The sequence below is a fragment of the Poecilia reticulata genome, chromosome 20, assembly GCF_904066995.2.
Source record: "Poecilia reticulata chromosome 20, P_reticulata-male-v2, whole genome shotgun sequence".
Classification (NCBI taxonomy): domain Eukaryota; kingdom Metazoa; phylum Chordata; class Actinopteri; order Cyprinodontiformes; family Poeciliidae; genus Poecilia; species Poecilia reticulata.
The window spans coordinates 6,586,995-6,605,242 of record NC_088849.1 but is presented as its reverse complement, the minus strand read 5'-3'; the positions used below and the strand labels follow the sequence as shown (position 1 = coordinate 6,605,242).

Genomic DNA, 18,248 nt, shown 5'->3' with positions numbered 1-18,248 from the left:
TGTAAAAATCAAAAATCTTACCAAATAATTTTGGTCTAGTTTCTGGTAAAGACATCTTAGTACACTTGAAATAAGACAAAAATTGCGTATAAGTACATTTTCAGCAAGATATAAGAGTTTGTTTTAAATCAATTTCTATTGACTAAAAGGTCCTAGTTCCATTGGCAGATAATTCACTTATAACAAGACATTGTTCCATATGTGAAATAATCTGCCAATGGAAGAAGTATTTTTTCATCAAAATTAATGATTTATTAACTTTAAAAAAGTTGCTATATCTTGCTGAAAAATTACCTATAAGTTAGATTTGCCTTATTTCAAGGCTATTAAGACATTTGGACTAGAAACTAGAGACAAATACGTGATAGGATTTTGTGTGTTTGCAGTGATGAAGATGATTGTTCAATAAAGGACGTTTTAGGAAAGGAAGAACAGTTGGGTTGAGGTGACCCGGGTGCCTGGCTAGAAACCAGGATAAGTGGAAGATAATGGATGGGTGGAAGAACATCACAGATACCCATAAGCATCCTCTTCAAGAGACGGTAGTACAGCAACCGAGTGTTTTCAGTCAGACAGCGAAGTAACTATTTAAAAATGTAAATTTTTTGTGAAAACAATGGGAATTTTTTGATTTCTTTAAATTTTTCATTTGTAGACATATTGAAAAATATCACACTTTTACAAAGACCAAAAACAAAATTAGACTGGAGAAAAAAAACAACCATTAGGTGTACCAGGCCTAAAAGTTCTGAAGGTACGAAAGGCTGAAGCTAATGGCTAGCTATAACTTATAGCAGACTTTTACCGTGATAAAACTCCACAATGAAATAATTTTAATTTCATCAACCTTGAGACAATCCACAGATTATCAGTATTAACATAGAACATGATCATTATTTACACATAACAAAATGGAGGTGGCGCTCCACCAGTAATCGTCCCTCATGAAACATGGAAAAGCACTAGGATTTTTGCTCAATAAAAGTTTAAAATTAAGTAAAATTGTGTTCAGTTAAACTGTTGTAACAATATCGATTTTTTTTTTTACTCCATGATCATGATACTTCTACGTGAGCCATCATTCTCTTACGTTAAGCACTTTCTCAGCATGTGTTTCACAGAGGAAGATTTTTGACAGCGCGCAGCCTCCAACTTCTACTTCCTATAAACAGTCATTTTATACTCTGCAAATACTCTCCCGGTGCCAATGTGATCACAGTCATTTAACATTATTTGTATTCACGCCTTTGACATTTTGAGATTGGAATGCTTTATCCCATTTGAAATCCCGAACTGTTACTTTAAGACGTGGTGAATTAAACACAGTTTGTTTTGGTAAGAGTTCCCTCTGAATTCAGTAGAACAAAAACATGCGAGTTTGGTTGCTACAGAAGTAGAGGAGGAAGACACACTAATGTGTCTGTGTGACTCTGGAACATTCTACAGGAAAATCTGGAGATAACGAGCAGAGGACACCATTCCTTATGGGAATAAAACCGGCAGGCAAATTAGAAGGAGCCAGCTTGCTGCTCTTGTTACGTGATAGCAGGATTTTCTTAGAATTTGTTTTATTGTTGTTGCATCTTCTATTCACTCTATAGCCATTATTTTGGGTTGTTGGTGGTTCTGATAACCACACCGGTCGCATTATTTTAATCTCCAACGATAAAGTTTCCAACATGCTAATTGCATGTCAATAATTCAGCGCTTAATTTTAATAACCAAGCGAGTTCATTTATCCGCCGTCTGGGTTGCCCGGCTGCCTCACGATGTGATTAAACAGGGTTGGAAGATAAAACTTGCACTGAGAGTAGAGGTCTGGGGGAAGGGATAGGGAGATAGATACTGTTGAAATTCTCTGTACTCTTCCTTCCTCCACCTTTCCCAGATGGCAGGAAGGTCTTGCAAGACTCCTGAATCGACAGTTTGGAGGAACGTTTGGGGCCGTCATGGTGGAGAGGGACGAGACGGAGAAAGAACAGCAGGGGAGCCGGGAGTTTGGGGGAGACGGTCTCGGGATGCACTTGATGTTCCTACGAGAAGCAGGTTGGGATATTCTCATTAAAAAGGCGTTTCTGCTGAAGTTTGCACACAAAAAAGTGTCCGGTAGAGGTTCCGACTTGGTCCGGGTTGGGGAAATAGATGTAAATTAGACCCTGTAGGCAGAAATTCACTTTTGATTCTGCATTAATCCAGGGAAAGATGCAGTCTGTCAAAGAAAAAGAAAAAAAAGGGGTAGGTGTCGTTGCGAATCGAACAGCAGAAGTCTTAGAAGTGGAAGATCTCCCTTAAGGTCTCGGTTGGAGGGAGATGAAGGCATCGCCGACCACTCCTCACAAAAGAAGCACTTCCTCCGGGCCTAATGGCCTCTGAGCTGCAGCTTTTGTCCCCTGATTAGCCGCCCCATTCAGGGCTCAGCCCCCTAATTGCATAGCCTGTTTAGCTACCCGGCATTACAGTAAGAATTAATGAGACACAATTATTGCACCCAGGGAAAAAAAAAGAAGAAGAAAAAAAATGGAATCTCTCCTCCTGGTGACCGCTCCGATCGGCGGAGAGAGTAAAACCTCCTTAAGCCTCCTGTCAAAAAAAATAAAAAAAGAAAGGAAAAAGTGGAACACAACTCCCCAACCCCCCACTTCTTCTCAGGAGAGAGAGAGAGAAAAAATACATGTATTTATTCGAAGCTAGCTCATAATTAGGCCCTAGAGTGAATGAATGAGCAGGAGAGGATGTAGGAGAAGGAGAAGGAGAGCAGAGAGCGGTGTGGGGGTGGCGGAGAAAGCAGCATTCAATAGCGAAAAGGCTGACTGATACAAAAGGCAGAAGAATGACGGGCACTAGAGTGAGACCTGCTCAGAGGACCGAGGAGGAGGAGGGAGACGGAAAGGATGGACGAGGGAGGCAGGGGGGAGGAGAACGTGAGCGAGTTTGGCTGCGGATAAGATTTCCTCATTGGGGAAAGCAGAACGAACCGATGCTAAGCAAAGCAGATGAAACACTGAGTTTTCACAGGGTCTTTCTGCATGGAGTTTGCATGTTCTCCCTGTGCATGGTGGGTTCTCTCCAGGTACTCCGGCTTCCTCCCAGTCCAAAAACATGACTGTTAGGTTAATTGGTTTCTCTAAATTCTCCCTAGGTGTGTGTGCATGGTTGTTTGTCCTGTCTGTTTCTGCGTTGCCCTGCAACAACCTGGTGACCTGTCCAGGGTGAACCCCGCCTCTCACCCGAAACGTTTGCTGAAGATAGGCACCAGCAACCTTCCAGTCCCCACTAGGGCACCCACTAGTGTTAGAAAGTGGGTGGATGGATGTTTGTACAGCAAACATTTCCGTCTGTGCCGCTATGATTTCAAGAAATATTAATAAATGTTTCCACAGGTCATGAAAGGTCAACCAGCCCCCACACTCAAACACTGAGCACGCTCAGTACCTGTGATGTCACTGCGTCCTCTGCTGCACATGCGGGACCCTTTTAGGTTGTTTGCAGTTCACATGGGAGATCTCAAAAAAGTTGCATAAATTTGGAAATGTGAGCAACCAAACAAATAAAACACCAGCTTTCACAAAAAAAGGGAACTGAGCTTTGAGGCCTACAGTGGGATAGTCACTTATTACTCTAGGGCACTGATACTTTTGAAAGGTCCATAATTATTACATCATTGTCCGTTATGCCACAATTGGTTGTCACAATTGGACATGTTTATTTGCTGAGGTAATATTTGTTTATTGGGGCGACTGATTTATTTTTAATTCAAATAATCTTGCAACTATAACTTAAGCTAGAAATTAGCCCACAAAGAACCAGAAACCAATTGGACTTTTTACATCTCAAAACCAGTTCCAACGTAGCAAAAGAAAAATTCTGAAAAACATCAGAGTGATTTAAGTAAGCGTTACTTTATGAACCTTCAGGTTGTCATGACATTAGCATAGGCTGATGATGATTTTCACAGGAAGTGAAGATAGGAGGTGGTGTGCCATCAGTGATCTTCCTGTCAGAAACGCATACTAAGAAGAGTCCAGTAAAGCATTTTTAGTCAGCAGGCTGTAGCAAAAAAAAAAGCAATTTTATTCAATATGACATTGCCTTTTCTTTTTTTAAATCAGACATTTGTTTACACATTCCATATGTGTTTTATACTGGAAGATTATTGGTAACGTACCAAATCCTGCCTTCGTTTCCTGTGTGAATAACTGAATTCTGTATAAATTAAGATTTTTTATTTATTTAGTGCCAGTAAGACATTAACTGCTCAACAGAGGCTCATTTCAACAATCTCTCACTATCATTTTAACTAGCAGGTTGTCTTAAAAAAACAACAACAAAATACTCACATGGTCCACAAGTGCCTGTTAGGGCAAACAAGTGTGGGGAAAGCTCTCTTACGAGGTTTTTAAGTTCTGAATTTGCCCGAGATTAGCCTGAGTAAAGAGGATTACTGCTTTTTGCCTGGAATATTTTCAACACTAGCATAGAAATTTCTGGAATGTTCAGAGGGGCTTTTAGTACGTCGTGTTTACCCACCTGTCAGTCTGTTTTTCCTTTTCTTTCACAGAACCAAAACACACACACACCTCATCCCGCCCCGATCACTGACTCCAGTGTCGTTGCCTGTGCAAACTCTAGTACATTAACCACTGTGTTATCTGCGCAGGGAGCTTTGGCCAGCTCAGAGCGCTTTACCTGAATGGACTTTGTTTCTCTTATGACCCCCTCCTCCCCCCTGCACCCCCAGCCCCTTTAGAGCAGGTCACAGCCTGAAGCGATTCCACCCTGGATCAGGCCCTCCTCAGGTTTCCACCCCTGCTCTCAGAAAAATAGGTGGGGGCGAAGAAGAGAAAGGAGGGAGGAGGAGAGGCGCAGCAAGATGTGAAACGGGAGGTCAGGGGCTCAGGTGAACTTAGCGTGTAGGCTGTCAATCAGACGTGATACGGCGTAGCTCAGGGGAAGCTCGACCTTCTATTTCGCTGCCCTCTCTCCTCATCCCATAATGCTTTAGGCACAGCCATGCCTTTCATGGTACATTAATATGTACTCTGAGTAATCTAGAGTTCTGCTTCCTTGGTTTTTTTCCCCCTTTTTTATTGTTGGATTTGTGTATCAGAATATTTTATTGTGGTTCTGTGTATCAGTTATCTCTGAGAAAATTACCAATCAATCTTGTGGCTACAAAACTTGTCATTAGTGGCGCCTTCATTGGCCTCAAAATTGCACAAATTGGAATTACAAAAATACATTTGCTTAATGGAAACACAGGAATTTTGAAAAAAAAAAAACATGATTTTTGAAAAATGTTTTTGTGGTGGTTGAGACTGTATATAAACTTTAATGGAAACGCTTTCTTCGCATCACGCGAGTCACAGGACCAACAATCGGACGTTACTAATGGCAGCAAAGATGAAGAAGATGACAGGAAGTTGTAGGAGAATGACGGCTTTTAATAACTTATCACGTAAATCAAACTTATTCTCGGGTGATTTTAAATGTGCTTATTTTTTTAAATTGAAACACCGCAATTGTCAAACTGTGGTTTTTCGACATTAGCAGAATATCAACAAAGTTTTGCACACATTTGTAAAGGAAACTCAGCTGCCTTTTTCTGTAGAGCAACTTTTAGCCTTGCAGCCATATAAGTACATTTGCATTGTCTGAAGATCCCAATCTTTACGTCACTAGCTGATAAAGATGTGCTTCGCCTATATAGGAGAGACAATATCATCAGCTGCAAAATTGAATAATTATTATTACAAGTTCCTCACTGTCCTATTGCAGTCACTGGACGTACGACAAAGCTCCCTGAATGAGAGTCTAGGTCCTGTTGTCTGTTTGGATTATTTCAGCAACGTTGTGATTTCAGTTGATCCAATCAGCATTTGCAGTAGAGGCAATAAGGTTAGAGGTGGAGGAAAGTGCCAGGAGAGAGCTTTAATCTATTGCTTTTGTTGGACATTGCACAGTTAGATTGGCTGTGCAAGCATTAGGTCCAATAGAGGGAGCATATTAACCGTGACATTTTCAATTTCTGTATGTAACAGTTGATCAGTTAAGGTAATAGAAGTGTAGTGGGCATAGAAGATTTGCACTTCAAAGTTGATGAGACAAAAATCTTTACCACAGTCTGTGGTGTGGAAGTGCTTCCTGTTTTCTGGCATTGTGGCTGAGAAACTAGTTTCCCAGAGCTACATAGCTCTACGTTGATTAGAGATAATCATTGACCAAATTGTCCCTAAACAAGGGGCTTTACAATTTTAAGTTCAAGTACGAATGAAAAAACTTGGAATAAACTAATCAAGTTGTCTAAACTGTCTCCAGTGGTGTCTGGTCAGCAACCATTGCTGCAAGACATGATATACAAAAATCTGTTTTGAACGTGTTCTCATTTTAAACCACTGGCACCTCTGATAAATGGCTGGAGTGACGCAATCTCCTCTCTCTGAAGCTGTAGCGTAGATGTAATAGTTGGGGGCTAGCATCATGCTAGCAGCTGGAGTAACTTTCTAATGGACAGTTTAGAGAGGGGTGCCGCTACGTCTCCCCGGTATATTTGCTGTGACTGTAGGCCTACATGGTGGCGTCATTGTAGGACAGTGCCAGCTTTGTACAATGTGGTGAAGACACAAGGCACAAGAAAAATAGCCGGGAGGAAGTACGAAGAGTGCTGCATGATTACGGTCGTCTTCACAATGGTTTGCTGGGGCATGCAAGATCCTATGATGCATACATAGTTTCTCTCTGGGTATTCTGATTTTCTCCAAAACATCCAAGTTAGGTTAATCTGAGGCTTTCATTTGTTCCTAATGTATGAGTGTTTGCATATCAAGATGTAGCCTCGAAAGACGAAGGTTTATAAAGTTACCTTATATATTGGTGATACGTGGTCAAACCCTCATATGGTGTCATAAAACAAAAATTGGGGACAGTATAACATTTATAGTGTTTTGCGTCGGTTGATGAAACCTCTGGTGTCTGGGACACTGTGTGAACTCCTGTAATTATCTACGGCATGTTGTTCATCATCAATTCAAATGGGTTAACCAGGTGGAAGTGCTGTGCCTCAGAGTGCTAATGCGGAATGGTGGGTTGAAACTTGTTGAAGTAAGAACTTCACAGAGACTAGGAACGCCTCGACTGGAGATTTTGGAGCAGATAAGGTCATCAGTGGTCTACCATTACACTTTAAATATTTAGACAAACACCATCACCACCGTACACACGCAAACAACACACTCACCCATTCCTGACTCACCGTATTCTGGTGATGCTTTTCAACGGTTTCTCCCAAAAAAAAATATCTAATTGACGGTTTTCTCATGTAAAACCAACGTGAAGTCTAGATTATTACTGTAAATACAGAGCGCATTTACATAAATAAACACTTCTTAATTAGATCGCTAATGAGCAGTATGGAGTGCCCAGGGTACCTCGCGAGGGCCATCGCTCGGCTTCTGATGTGCTCCCTGAAAGCAACCGGGAGGTTTGATCGGAGCCCGCCAAGAGCGAGTCACATTCTCCGCAAGGTCGTTTTGTGTTTTACACATCTGCTGCCTCGCCGCTTCTTCCGTCTCTCACCTTCTGGATACGGTTTCCCACTTCACTACCTTGTCGTTTTCTGCCTCTCACTCCCTGCTTCCTTCTGTCTGGCGGTCAACCCTGCCCCAGCCATCTGTCTCGCAGCACGCCGCACATGGAGACGGAGGTAGACGGGGGACGGGGAAGGAGAGTTAAAGACAAACATAATAGCAAGAGGCAAATATGGAGAAGATGCTGACAGTCTTCATCCTGGTGAGTCTTCTTTCTGAGAAAGCAGACAAATTGTGACAGTTTTCCTACTTGAAAAAAAGTTTTTCATTTCTTTTTGCTAGCTTGCTAATGGTAGTTGAAATCTTTTGGTTTCACCCATTTTGTGTGAGGTGTGGTAAGGAGACCATTTATATGGAGTATGGCTTGGTCTGAAGCCGGATGGCACTTTGATGCATTAATTTATATTGTAAATTACATACATTTTAACTCATTCAAATTTGTACACAATTAATCTTTTGTTGTTGTTTTACAAGCACGTCTGTTGCAGTTATATAAGTGCTTTCAAGCTGAATGGGTATATAAGAACTTTGCACCAATCTGATTGTTGAATAACCTAAACAACAAATTAAAAACAATAAATATTTTTGTTGTTGAGCTTATATGTCTATTAAGTCAATAATTTAGCAGCAAAAAGGATGTTTGAATTGAAAATGTTGCTTATTTTATCGATATATAGTTTTTGACTAAAATGCGATAAACTAAGTAACTCAAGCTTTTAATCAAGTTCACTAAACATATCAGATCTTACACAAAACATGAATCAGCCCCATGACTATTGCTTAGTCAGTAAGTCTACCTAAAAAAAGGTTTTCTATTTCTCTTTGCTAGCTTGCTAATGATCGTTGAAATCTGTTGGTTTCACCCATCTTTTGTGACACCTTGGTAAGGAGACTCCTTTGTAAGGCCATCAAAGGATGACCTATAATCCTTTAACCATCAGGATTATAGGCCGTCCTAAATCCTTTGGACTTTGTCCAAAGTTTTTGGTCCAAAGACTTTGTCATGTCTTGTTCTTTGGACCTAAGTCTTCGGCTCTGACCAAAGTCTTCTCTTTGGTCAAAGCCAAAAAGGAAGACTTTCATACCCTTCAATATTAGAGCCATTTTTACTTGCCTTATTCCAAATCATGTTTTTAGATGCAACAAAAACCATTACTTTGTGCTGCTAAAGTAAACAAGTGTGTGTATGCGTCCTGAGCAGAAGAACTCTCTGTGGGCCTGCTTGCCTCTCTGGATGAAGAGAACAAGTTGCTCGATGTCGAACAGGAGGGAAGGTAAATCTAACTGTCAAATATCTGGAGACACGGCAGCCGAGCGCAGGGTCGGCCAGATTCCTGTCGCATCAAATGTCTGAAGAGCAGCAAACAATCACAAAGCAACACATACACACACACTAGCAACTTGGCTCAAGGAAACGGGGAGTTCCTGCCAACAAGTCTGCTTCTTGGCTGCAGGAGAATCAGCCAGGACCCCTCCATGAAGATAATGTGATTTTTGATTTTAATTGGTTAAGCCAGAAGTATACCTACCTTATTGGATTTTACAGGCTTCCAACAGATGTTTAAGAACTAAACATTAGTTTTAAATTACCGATTTTCCAAGAGATTGCTTGCCATTTTCGTGTATTTAAAGTCGACTCGAGCAAGTCGTTTACATAAAACTTAGTGCTGTTCAGGGGCCCGATCTCCCCGCCAAGTTTCTATAAAGGCAGACGCCAATACCAGTCGGGCCGAAAATACTTCAAAATTAATAGGTGAACGGTCTACTGAAAGAAGGCCGTTTAAAGTGGCTGAAAATATGCCGTGTCTTTCTCGCCAAGCACCGAACAGATTGATTAACAGCAACTAACAAACAAACTTTTTGACATACGCTTGAGATCGTTTTCGGTGTACTTTGGTGTGTTCTTATGACGCTTTGAATTATGGGGAGAGAGAGAGTTTTTCTCGTCATTGGTCAGCAGCTAAGGAGATACAGCGTCCTGCTAAATATTTCCTCATTCCAATCTTAAGCTAACGTGTCTTATTTCATTCTTTCACAAATAAAAATGAATTCACCCTCCCTGACAAAATAAAAGTTTGGGAATCGCCTTTCACTGCAAATAGAGCTCCAAGTCTTATATGGTGGCTTGTAAAATTATTCATACCCCTAGAACTTTTCCATATCTTGTCACGTGGCAACCACAAACTTAAATATATATCATTGGAATTTTACTTGAAAGACCAACACAAAGTAGTACACAGTTGTGAAGTAGAGGGAAAATTATACTATTCAAAACTTTTTTCACAAATAATGATTGACCTTTCCAAGCCAACGTATTCTTATCTTGACTTTAATCTTGTACGACTTCATTCTCGTATTATTTTGACTTTCTTTTCGCACAACTTCGTACTCGTAATATTTTGAATATATTCTCATAGTAACACATTACTTTTGTAATATTTGGTTGGGGCTGGCTACATTCTCATAATACTAGACTTTCCGTTAGGAATTTTATTTCTAGTGTCATAGCATGCCCCTAATGCTCTGTCGTATAAAAACTCAGATTGTATTCTTTCTGTTACTTTTCATTCCCTTCTACTTCTTTTGTTACCTTCTTCCCTCTGAGTTCATACCTCTCACTCCACACTCACAGAGATGGATGTTGGCTGTGAGGAAGGATTTACTGGGGCCCCCTGTCCTCCCAGCAGTAGGCTGATTGGGAGGGCTGGCTTTGTTTGTTAAGGTAATGGGGCCTAGGTGAGCTAATTCACAGGCTACATGATGTACGCTCTGTCACCTCGGGAGTAACCCCCGTGTAAAAGGGAGATGACGGCGGGGGCCTGGGACTCAAGGCGGGGGAGGGGACGGCTGTCTGTCCAAAATCCCCTCAGCCTTGTTCGGTCTCCTCCAGCTCCACCTGAAAGTGATTACCAGGCCAGCCATGAGCAAACAAGCCCCATATGGACGGGTTGTGGTTGGAGCCGAGGCTGGAGCCCTGGGAGAACCTCCTCCGCCGCTTTTTGGAGAGGAGAGGCCTGTGCAAACACAGCTAATGAAGTCTTAACAAGCAGCCCCGGGTTAGCGTGAGCCCACTAAATGCCATCGAGGCTCTTGGAATTGTGTCCAGCAGATTGGCCAAATCTCCTCCAAGCTTTCTTTTACAAGATAAAGTTGCATTAGCATATCTCTGTCTTCGAGATCTTTGAGGTGAGTCCAGGATCCTGGCAAGCAGTCGCACTTGTGCGCTTCCTTTCTTCAGCGCCGCCACTTGATTCTGTATAAGGGCTTTAAACTGAACACATTAACTTGGGATCTTGACATGATTGCGGATTTTATTCATTGGTCACAGGCGGATTCTTTAAGACCTCAACCTTGGGGAGGGATGTTCTCACAGCGGTGCAGGAGATGAGTGCAGGCCCTCTGAGTAAATGATTGAACAGACCCAACAGTCTCTCTCCCACACTCTGACCGGCACCTTACCCTCCCAACTCCCTTCACTTTGAGTCCCGAGTTTCACACACATCTGGAAAAATATCCATCCTGTGCACAAACACTTACTCGCATACCTCCATGGCCCTGGCATCTCCAGTTCTTGTTTCCTAATCAAAAGCAAACACCGATTAGCAGAGCTCCTTCCTTGTTATCTCATGCTGGCAAGCCACTTAATCAATTTGAGTTCTCCTGGGAAAACACAAAAGAGCTGCCTCACATGATAAAGATAACTAAACTTTAACTAGCAAACTATCAACTCCACGCCGTAATGCAAGACTACACCATCTTCTTTTTAACGACCTTTTAGCGTAATTAAGTTTATTAGGGCATTGAATTATAGTTCTCAAACTGTGCCATAAGTACTACCCGAGGTACTCGGGCTGGCTTTTGTGTGACATTATGGTGTCAGCAATGTTAATACTGGGTAAACATTAAACTGCAAGCTAACCAATGAGTTAATAAACTTAAGCAGCCAAAAGATTAATTATTCCAGAACACTGATATTTGTTTCAATCAAAAGCTATTCTTAAAATAAGTGCAGTGGAGAATTTTTTTTTTAAATTAACAGCAGAAACTGAAGCAGATGTCAGAGAACCAGGAACAAAGCCAATCTCACATTTACAAAATAGCGTCCTGATGATCCTCAAAACTTTGGGAAAATATATGTTTTGGGCTGACAAGTTAAAAGTGGAACTACCAGTAGTCAGACATATAGCATTGAGATGCCTTGTTGCTTCATAACTTGACAAACTTGATGGATAAAACTACACAGTTTGATCTAGCAGAGCTTAGCTAGAGTATGTGCTCAGATACAAGGCTAGCTACTACTAGCATACAAGCTAATAATGTATTTTGTACATTGTGACACTTTAGCAACACATCAGTCACAGAAATTGTTACCACTACAACCACTAATTTCAAACCAGCTGAATTTTACAATGGCTTATTGCAACTACTATCACTTTTTTAACGTGTCAGCCATATTGGAACTTGTTGCTGGTTTATGGGGAACCCTCTAATTTTATCATGTGGAATCCTGACTTCAGAGGGATTTTTATCAGTTCTTTTTGTTTGTTTTTTTACTTTGCAAATACTAACTTTTAAATACAAATTAAAGCATTCCTGTGAAACCACACCCTTCAACCATATAAACAAATTATATGGATAACAATTGCTTTTACATTGTTGTTGTGTTTTTAGTTTTTATGACACGGTACATCAAATTAGAAAAAGTGCTGCTGTTGTCACAGTGATAAGAGGAAGTGATGGCATTCACCAAGGTGGAACTTGCAATGAAACGTTTGAGAACCTCTGGTTAAAGCATGCTTTAAAATATGTGTTGTGTTGACCTTTATTTTCTTATTTTACCTGAGAGACGGTATTATATTATTTTAAAATAATAAAAACTATACAACGATCGAATAATATTTCCACATCTGTTGAGCTTACTGGTGAGGGGAAAACTATATTCTAATATCAGATTAAATTATCCCATGAAGTAAATGTAAATAATGTTTCAATCACATTCTAGGCTAAACCTTTGGATAACAACTAGAAATAATTGTTTCTAATCTTAAGTCAATTGTTTTTTTCAAGACTTTAGCACTTGTTGAACTTAATTATCTAGATAATGTGATGCTGCTTTCTCATCCTCATATCTGATGTATACTTCCATGTCCATAGCTGATGAGGGATAGTATTATTTGTATGTGTCTTTGTCAGAAATGTGCTAAGATACGACTACAAGGATGAGCCAACTAAAAATAATCTGACTTGTGTACGCCTCTGGAGAAGATATGTGAAATAAAGTCTTAACATAAACTCTAATTTTATCACAGCAATATATGCAAAATGAGGAAAAAGTTCAGCCGTTACTTTCAGCAGAATGTTGAGTTATTTTTGTTTTGGTGAGGGGTCACAAGTTCTCATATTTTACTCACACTTTAAGGCTTAAGCTGAAGTCAGAACCAAAATAAATACAAAACGGATAGCGATAGCTTTCAGATAATAATAATAATATACGGCTGAATTAGATTATATATGAGAAATGACGTATTTTATGATTAATTTATAAAAAAATAAATAAACAGAATATGTCTTTGCTGAAATACAGGTTTGTTTACAGATGGAAATGCATAGGTGGAAAATATGGAAAATAGAAGAATAGATTGAAAAATGGAAAGTTAGCTTCACAGATGTTTGTTTTTAACTTCCTTACCGCTCATTGTGTGGCGGTAAGATAACTCTGGGTTCTTATCCAGTTTTGGGTCCAGTGGCTAAAAGTATCACTGTGCTGTAAGTAAAAGCATTGTACCATTGTTGAAACGACTCAAAAAAAAAAAAAAAAAAGGCGCACATGCAGAGAATAAAGAAGGTAACCAGCTGTGTCTAGATTTATGACGCAGTTATTTCAGACATCGTAGAAGAGAGTTCAAGAGTCCGAATTGAGCTGCGGAGCTTCTGGAGGAAGTCCTTTGATTTATTTGTTTTCAAGCAAAAGTTGGTTGGATGAAGAGATGGAACCGAGTAGGGAGGGGAGGGCGAGGCATTCACTACAGTGGGATTACTGTCACTTCACAGCCGAGATCCTTGTCAGGCTCTGCCAGCGTGCTCGCGCTGTTATCAGGGCTCTGCCGCTGTGTCCGCGCGCACTGCCGCTTGGTCTTTGCCTCGCGCAATTACGCCTCCCGCGGAGCTCCATGCAAGCGTTAAACGAAACATTAGCACCTCATTTAAAATCTTAAAAACAGCGTTTCACGGGGACAGACAGCTCCCTGGGCAGGCTTATCATGCGCAAATTAGCCAATTTAACAAACCGGCGGTCTCTCTCTCTCTCTCTCTCTCTCTCTCTCTCTCTCTCTCTCTCTCTCTCTTTTCTAGCACTCACACATAGAAACGGTCCTCAGTTCGGAAGCCTGAGGACCGTTGACTGAAATAACAGATATATATATCAATTGAGTTTTAATTACGCAACAGCTACGTCGTGGGTTTACAACTATGAAATAGCCACGAAATTGTTAACTGTAAACAAGACTTATTAATGAACTTATTATAGAATGGCCTTGCTCTCAGCACTCTTCCATAATTAATTAAAGGGGGAGTATTATGTAAAACGTTTCGAGTTTTACGTCATGTTATAATGTTACTCCATCATCAATAACATAAGTCAAGTGCTGCCTAGATTTTTTCATGCATGCTGGAGAAATCCTTTAATCCCCCCCCCACTCAGTTCCTTCGGACTAGTGGCCATAGCAATTAGCAAACACCTGACGGAATTGAATATCTGGGCTTATCATATGAACAACTTCTGAGTGCAAACTCAAATTTCTTTGTCATTTTTGATAAATACAGCATTTTTATAACATCTGAACAGTTACTTAATTATGCAATAAAATTACACAATACCACCCCTTTAATAAGAAAGTATTTAATAATTCTAGCTATAGCCTATATATATCTATATATTTTTTTGTCACTATACAGGAAATTAAAATAAATACCTGTGGATGATGTGTATGTTTAGAAAACGCTTATTTAACCGCAGAGAATATATCCTTCTTAGCAGATGGGAGTAGAGCAGAAATTGTGTATCATTACGGCTTGTGTATGTACACAGTGAGTGACTGGAGGGGGAAGCTCCGCCTCTGCCGCTCTGTGATTCGCCGAGCCGCGCCGGGGGCGTGTCCAGCCAGGCTCCGGTATAAATGAGCGACGCTCCGTCGTGGAGCTCATGATTTGTGTGGAAGCTCCGCGCGACGTTGTGATGGGGGGAGCAGACTGAATGCAGTCATCGTGTTTATGGACGGGAAGAAAAGGAGGCCGCCACGTTTCTGTTTTACGTCTCCCGGACAGCCGCGCGCCCTGGTTGCTGTGTTTTTTTTCTCTCCCCTCTCTCTTTTTTCTTTTTTTTTTCTTTTCGTCTTTTTTTTGGAGGACTGACTGGATACTGACAGCAGCTGCTGTGGAGCTGAAATCTCATCTCAGCCATCTTTGACTACCCCCCCACCCCTCTCTCCCTCCTCCTCCTCCTGCTGCTCCTCCTCGGCTCAAAGTAAACACGGCTTGCACGTCGCGTGCAACTCCATGCAGGATCCCGAGGCAGGCGAGATGGGCTCGGCGCGCGACATCTGACCCGATTTGCTCGCATCCGAGCCGCACAGGGGAGGGGACGCGACTCGCCGGAGTCATGGACCTGCTCGGGATCTACCTGCTCCTCTGCCTCGCTCTCCTTCCCCGATCCAGCGGCACCGCGGCCAAGGAGATCACCTGCCAGGAAATAGTCGTGCCCCTGTGCAAGGGGATCGGCTACAACTACACCTACATGCCCAATCAGTTCAACCACGACACGCAGGACGAGGCCGGTCTGGAGGTGCACCAGTTCTGGCCTCTGGTGGAGATCCAGTGCTCGCCGGACCTGAAGTTCTTCCTCTGCAGCATGTACACCCCGATCTGCCTGGAGGACTACAAAAAGCCCCTTCCGCCGTGCCGGAGCGTGTGCGAGAGAGCCCGGGCCGGCTGCGCGCCGCTCATGAGGCAGTACGGCTTCCCCTGGCCGGACAGGATGAAGTGCGATCTGCTGCCGGTGCAGGGGAACCCGGACACCTTGTGCATGGACTACAACCGGACGGACTCCACCACGGTCTCCCCCGTGCTGTCGAAGCCCACCAACCACCCGGGGAAAGGGTCTAGCCCGGCTAAAAGTAAGCCCGGCAGACTCGGGAAGTACAAGCCGCCCAACGCTCCGTGCGAGCCGGGCTGCAAGTGTCTGGAGCCCATGGTGCCGGTGAACACCGACCGCCACCCGCTGTACAACCGAGTCAAAACCGGCCAGATCACCAACTGCGCCATGCCGTGCCACAACCCGTACTTTACGCACGACGAGCGGGCGTTCACCGCCTTCTGGATCGGACTCTGGTCAGTGTTGTGCTTCGTGTCGACTTTCGCCACCGTGGCCACGTTCCTCATCGACATGGAGCGCTTCAAGTACCCGGAGAGGCCGATCATCTTCCTGTCCGCCTGCTACATGTTCGTGTCGGTGGGCTACATCGTCCGGCTGATCGCGGGGCACGAGAAGGTGGCGTGCAACCGGGAGTTCGAGCTGGAGCACATCCACTACCAGACCACCGGCCCCGCGCTCTGCACCGTCGTCTTCCTGCTCATCTACTTCTTCGGCATGGCCAGCTCCATCTGGTGGGTCATCCTGTCCCTCACCTGGTTCCTCGCGGCCGGGATGAAGTGGGGCAACGAGGCAATCGCCAGCTACTCCCAGTACTTCCACCTGGCCGCCTGGCTCATCCCCAGCATGAAGTCCATCGCGGTGCTGGCTCTCAGCTCCGTGGACGGAGACTCCGTGGCCGGGATCTGCTACGTCGGGAACCAGAACTTGGACAACCTGCGCGGCTTCGTCCTGGCGCCTTTGGTGATTTATTTATTCATCGGGACCATGTTCCTCCTAGCCGGATTCGTGTCGCTGTTCCGGATCCGCAGCGTCATCAAGCAAGGCGGCACCAAGACCGACAAGCTGGAGAAGCTGATGATCCGGATCGGGATCTTCACGGTGCTCTACACGGTGCCGGCGACCGTGATCGTTGCCTGCTACTTTTACGAGCAGCACAACCGGCAGAGCTGGGAGATTACGCACAACTGCTCCAACTGCCTGCTGGAGCGGGACCGCCGCAGTCCGGACTACGCGGTGTTCATGCTCAAGTACTTCATGTGCCTTCTGGTGGGCATCACGTCCGGCGTGTGGATCTGGTCCGGGAAGACCGTGGACTCCTGGAGGACTTTCTGCACCCGCTGCTGCTGGGGCAGCAAGGGCACTGGGGGCTCCATGTACAGCGACGTTAGCACGGGACTGACGTGGAGGTCGGGCACGGCCAGCTCCGTGTCCTGCCCCAAGCAGATGCCGCTGTCCCAGGTCTGAATGTGGAAAGGGGGGGATGTTGGGGTAGCACGTCGAGGGGCTTGGGGGGGGGGGGGGGTAAAAGCGGCTTATAGAGGACTGCTAATTGTTTGGGAGAAAACCCATCACATGGTGTTCTGAAACAATTTGCATTGTAATGAACTGCTGCTGAGCTGTACCTGGCATTCACACCAAGCTAATTCCCTTCTGTTTATATGTATTAGACAGGGCCGGTCCAAGGTTATGTGAGGCCCAAGGCAGAATTTCATTTTGAGGGTGAGAATGGGGGGGGCTCCATCACATTTATCACAACTATTATGCACTTGAGTGAGTTGGAGCGACTTGGGGTAAAGTTTAAAGTTTCAATCCCAAACTTTAAAGAAAAGTTGACATATGGGCGAAAAGTCACAGAAAGGACAAAGTTGCAGAAATTAATTAAAATATGAAACTCGTTAAATTATTAAAGTGTTTGCAAGCTGGTTCCGTGTATTGTCAAGTGCTCTTTGGGGGAGGGGAGGCCGTCCTAGTTTGCATATACCTTGGGTCGGCTCTGGTAGAGGTACAGACTGAGAAAACAGGGCATTACTTATTAAGTGTAAGCAATTTTTTTTACAATGATTTTATCTACTTTCTGGCAGATAAAAATGCAGAATTCAATCACAGAGAAAGAGAGAGGATAAAGGAGGGGAGGGGGGTAAATTAAAGCCTTAATCGTGCCCAAGTATTTTTTTTTTTTTTTTTTTTTACGGGTCCTTCATTTTGTAATTTCAAATGTATTTATATAAAGCTAATGTAAAATACAACTGTGTATATTTGTGTATAAAGGAAACCTTTATAAGATATTGTAAATGTGTACAAAGTGTAGAGATGCCTCTTGTTTTTTTTTCTGACAAAGCAAATATGACTTTTATTTTGACAATAAAACATTGGATAAATGTCAAGCTTGCGCTGTCTTTCCCACCTTACTTAAGTGAATTCCTGAAGTTTTTGAAGTTTTGAGCATTAAGCATAAAGTTTTGTTTACCTCAAAATGAATGTAAAGAAGCAAACTACAACATTCATCTATTTGTTTTGAATGCTTTAATTGGGGGTGTCTTCATGGATCCGTTGACTTACATGCAAAAGTTTTAAGGGTGACAGTTAAGGGGTCAAACTCTGATTCTTGGTTTGCGTCCCTAAAGGTACTACAGCTTCTTTGTAAAATGTCTTAAATCCCAAAGTTATCGGTGCCCCCCGCCCCACCTCCCCCACTAACCAAGGACTTTTAGGACCTTTGCATCCTGCGCTGCTTT

The 18,248-nt window shown here is 43.0% G+C and overlaps 1 protein-coding gene across 1 annotated transcript; it reads left to right on the top strand.

Moving 5' to 3' along the window:
- Nucleotides 1-14,559: 14,559 nt before the first annotated feature.
- On the top strand, nt 14,560-17,897 carry fzd8a (frizzled class receptor 8a). Its single transcript, XM_008438277.3, has one exon. The coding sequence runs from the start codon at nt 15,241-15,243 to the stop codon at nt 16,975-16,977; it is 1,737 nt and encodes a 578-aa protein (XP_008436499.1). The 5' UTR covers nt 14,560-15,240; the 3' UTR covers nt 16,978-17,897.
- Nucleotides 17,898-18,248: the final 351 nt, after the last annotated feature.

What these genes read in the sequence shown, in the direction of transcription:
- fzd8a (XM_008438277.3), top strand. Translation starts at nt 15,241, where the DNA reads ATGGACCTGCTCGGGATCTACCTGCTCCTCTGCCTCGCTCTCCTTCCC.